Consider the following 3,434-nt stretch of genomic DNA (forward strand, 5'->3'; position numbering starts at 1 on the left):
GCCCTTTAAACATGAACGCCCTTTATTAAAAATAACTGTAGAAGTACATGTTCATTCCCATGGTTACCTTAATTGTTAATTAACTGTCTTGCACTGGATAGGGCATGCCCCTCCATGTAGAACAAATGTGCTGGGCTGTAGTAATGAGCACATATGACAAGACCGGGTCATCTGATTGCAAGTTTAAGTTTAATATTACTGTTTATACACACAACAGAAAGCAAACATAAACACCATAGCAGATATCAACAAAGTTTGGTATTCAAACTGACAAGCCACCGCTTCTTTTGATGCCTATGTAAACAATTTGTAATATGTAATTTGTTGTGGAATTTTTTTGAATAAATGTCATCAGAGTTAATGATTACGATTTTAATGTCTGAATTAAAATTACATGTAAACATAATTAATATACAAGATTAAGAAAGGACCACTTATTAAAATAAAGGCGAACAACTCCATTCACTGAATCGCACAAGTTTATACTCAACAAGCCAGTCGGCCATTTTCAGCATTTGATATTCTTTCTGTCTTCGATAACATTCCTGAATTGGTGGCGTACAAAGACTTGACCCAACAGTCTGGAGGGAACCTACTTGTGGAATGTTTCTCCTTTAATTTACTGTTACTAGGCAACTTGCAGTTCCACATAAATGGTAAATGATCAGATTCCAGGACATTCAAGGACAATTATAAATTTCCAAGACTTTCCACTACTGGAAAATGTTCATTTGATTTCCAGGACATTCAAGGAATTCAAGGACACGTACGAAGCCTGTGAACATAGTACCACCAGCATAAACATCTCAGTGTACTACAGTAACTTGAATTTCAGTCTAGGCAAGGAGAGTATTGATGAAATTGAGCTCCATTAATGAGCTTCCCTGAAACCCTGGCTAAAATGACCACTGCATTAGATGCACAAAACTTACCTTCACCATTACAGGTATATCGCCAAGTGGGTGGTTTGTTGTTCCTTGCATCCCATCACTACATATCCACTGTACAGATCCTTGTATCTTGGCAGAGTAGGTTATACCTCGCTGACGACACTACAATGATGACATTGCATGAAATTAAGTGGGTAGTAAAAGGGATACTAAAAGTCTGTGATCGAGTGTTTACTGTAGTATTGTAAATATAATAATTAATTCCGCCAAGGAGGTTATATATTCACTGTCTGCCTGTCTGTCTGTCAGCAATGGATCATCATAAAATTTAGTGGAATGGTACATAATAATCAAAGGAAGACACCTTTCAATTTTCAGAAGTAAAGGTCAAAGGACAAGATTACGGAAATTCTATTTTTTACCCCCAAGCACAAAAGAAAATAATTGAATCACCCCTCGTATTCAGACAACACTGAATGTGCCTGAATTCCATTATTTTCTTGAGGGTATGCTGCAGTTTCACCCATCATACACGACCTCCTTATTGTCTCAGACACATGGCACAGGTATGCACTCAATAGGGTGACTGCTTTAATGTTTACTTTATTGGACTTACTTCTGCTGGAAAAACCTTCAATGTTGAGGCAAACTTGTTGTCTTTAGCGACAGTAGGGGTTCCTATCGAAGCACTCTGCAAGAAATGTATGTCAATGTATAAGATATAATGTATGATTGTAATCTGATTGTAAGGTATATAGAATTAAGATTAATGATTTACACATGATGAACAGCTATGTTGTGAGAATCAAGGTGTCATTTACATCATTTATATAATTTTCATACCTGGAATGAAAGGGTCACTCTAGCACCTGATGGAATGGAAAACTGAATCGGCTGCATATTTTGTACTGCTAACATCAGACCCTCCTCAAGCATGTAGTTAAATGATTGAATGTGAGGTTCTGTCAGATTCTGTAGTATCTGAATAAAATAAAATTAACATTAAATTATTAATACATATTTTATAGCGATGACCACTCTATTGAAAAGAGTGTTGAATATAAGGAGGCACTAATTTTACAAATACATATAGTGATACTATCTAAATAAATAACTAGAAAATAAAGAAATGAATAAAAATTGTGGGAGTTGAAACTTTTTTTCAAAATTTTACTTGATTCTGATGTGAACTCGGCTTTCCATAGTTTGTCACAGTTAGATGTCGATTGTTTCCAATTCGAGACTTGGGCTCAGATTCCATGATGAATCATACGCAAGCTCAAAGTGCAATCTACAGAAGGAAGATTGAAACGTTTTAAAGGTAAATAATTCAATACATCAAAACATTTTTCAGTAAAACCCACCTCCCTCGGACTACAGATTTGCACTTGCAAACTCCTCGCTCATCAGGGAAAAAAATTCTGGATCCACACAAATGAATCTCACTTTAAAATTACATAACATAGAATAGGCCTAGACTAAATAAAATGGGCCACTATCATCAGACTAGGCCTATACAGATCTATATCTCAGTTCTGTAGATAAATTTTCAGGACAGCGCATAACCAGGCAGTCTGTAGAGCACTGTGTCCCTGATTTTATCAGTGTAAATCTGGCTCCCTAGGCAGGAACATTGACAACAATCTTGTTGTTGGGAATGAACCACAGCACCAGATATTTTTTATTCTGGACCCTGACTGAGGCTGAGGCTTCTTTTTTTAGTCTGCCCTTTCATTCGGACCCCCACTTGACATGTCAGACCCCCTGTCGGCCACTGGTCACGGCCACAAAGGTCCAAGATGAAGGCAGGTGACAGGTCTACACGCCATATCTTCTAGCCTAAGCTAGTTACACCGCATTCCTCCAATTCCAGGTACATTTGGCAGTGATGAATCGATGACATTAGGCTAGGCCTAGCATAAGGATAAACTTAGTCTAAAAACTATACATTATCCAATCAACACAGAAATTCAATATTTACAATGTAACAAATAAAATCCACTTAAAAACAAGTACAGTATTTTTAAAAATAACTTTCTCGCTGATTCCAGTTATTCGAACCTCTATCAACCACACCGTCCATGTGCGTATTTTGTGGAAGGTTATGTTTGATTGGTTTCTTTGATACAGACGTCGGAATTTGCTTTTGACGGCTGGTTTTACGTCAACACATCCTTTTTGCAGTGATGAAGAATACAGTATCGAGCTCACAAATATTGTACTATGGAACAATAAAAAGCAATAGAATAGTTTGTTTCAATGGATCAATTGCGTTTTTTGATTTGTCCACACATGTTATAATATTAATGATTTGCCCTACCTCATGTGCGAATAAAAATAGCATGCGATTCGGGTGGTAAACGAACCCACAACCTCCAGATAACTATCCTGGCGCTATAACTAGCCACTGAGCTTGCGCTTATTAGTAACTAGCGTCTACACAAGTTAGAAATGAACAACTTTTTTAACAGCTGCAGTACCCAGTATTACTCAAACCATGTGCCATAAAAAAAAAGGAATGCTCTTGTTATTATTGTATATATA

At 36.8% G+C, this 3,434-nt stretch overlaps 1 protein-coding gene across 1 annotated transcript; it reads right to left on the bottom strand.

Annotated features, from left to right (window-relative positions):
• Positions 1–364: 364 nt before the first annotated feature.
• On the bottom strand, positions 365–3,003 carry LOC117112162 (DNA-directed RNA polymerase I subunit RPA2-like). Its single transcript, XM_033255229.1, has 6 exons — positions 2,872–3,003; positions 2,065–2,181; positions 1,734–1,871; positions 1,507–1,581; positions 933–1,052; positions 365–379 (listed from the first exon to the last, which is right to left on the bottom strand). Exons 2-6 carry the CDS (start codon positions 2,149–2,151, stop codon positions 365–367), a joined length of 435 nt encoding a protein of 144 aa, XP_033111120.1. The 5' UTR covers positions 2,152–2,181; positions 2,872–3,003.
• Positions 3,004–3,434: the final 431 nt, after the last annotated feature.

This window comes from Anneissia japonica, unplaced genomic scaffold (assembly GCF_011630105.1).
Source record: "Anneissia japonica isolate Jap-2015-1 unplaced genomic scaffold, ASM1163010v1 scaffold2707_len876726_cov182, whole genome shotgun sequence".
Taxonomy (NCBI): Eukaryota; Metazoa; Echinodermata; class Crinoidea; order Comatulida; family Comatulidae; genus Anneissia; species Anneissia japonica.

Bases quoted from the DNA above. Each gene is read 5' to 3' on its own strand.
- LOC117112162 (XM_033255229.1), bottom strand. From the start codon at position 2,151: ATGGAATCTGAGCCCAAGTCTCGAATTGGAAACAATCGACATCTAACT. The intron at 1,872-2,064 runs GTAAAATTTTGA...TATTTTATTCAG, and splicing joins CGAGTTCACATCAGAATCAA to ATACTACAGAATCTGACAGA. The intron at 1,053-1,506 runs GTAAGTCCAATA...TCATCATTGTAG, and splicing joins TGAAGGTTTTTCCAGCAGAA to TGTCGTCAGCGAGGTATAAC.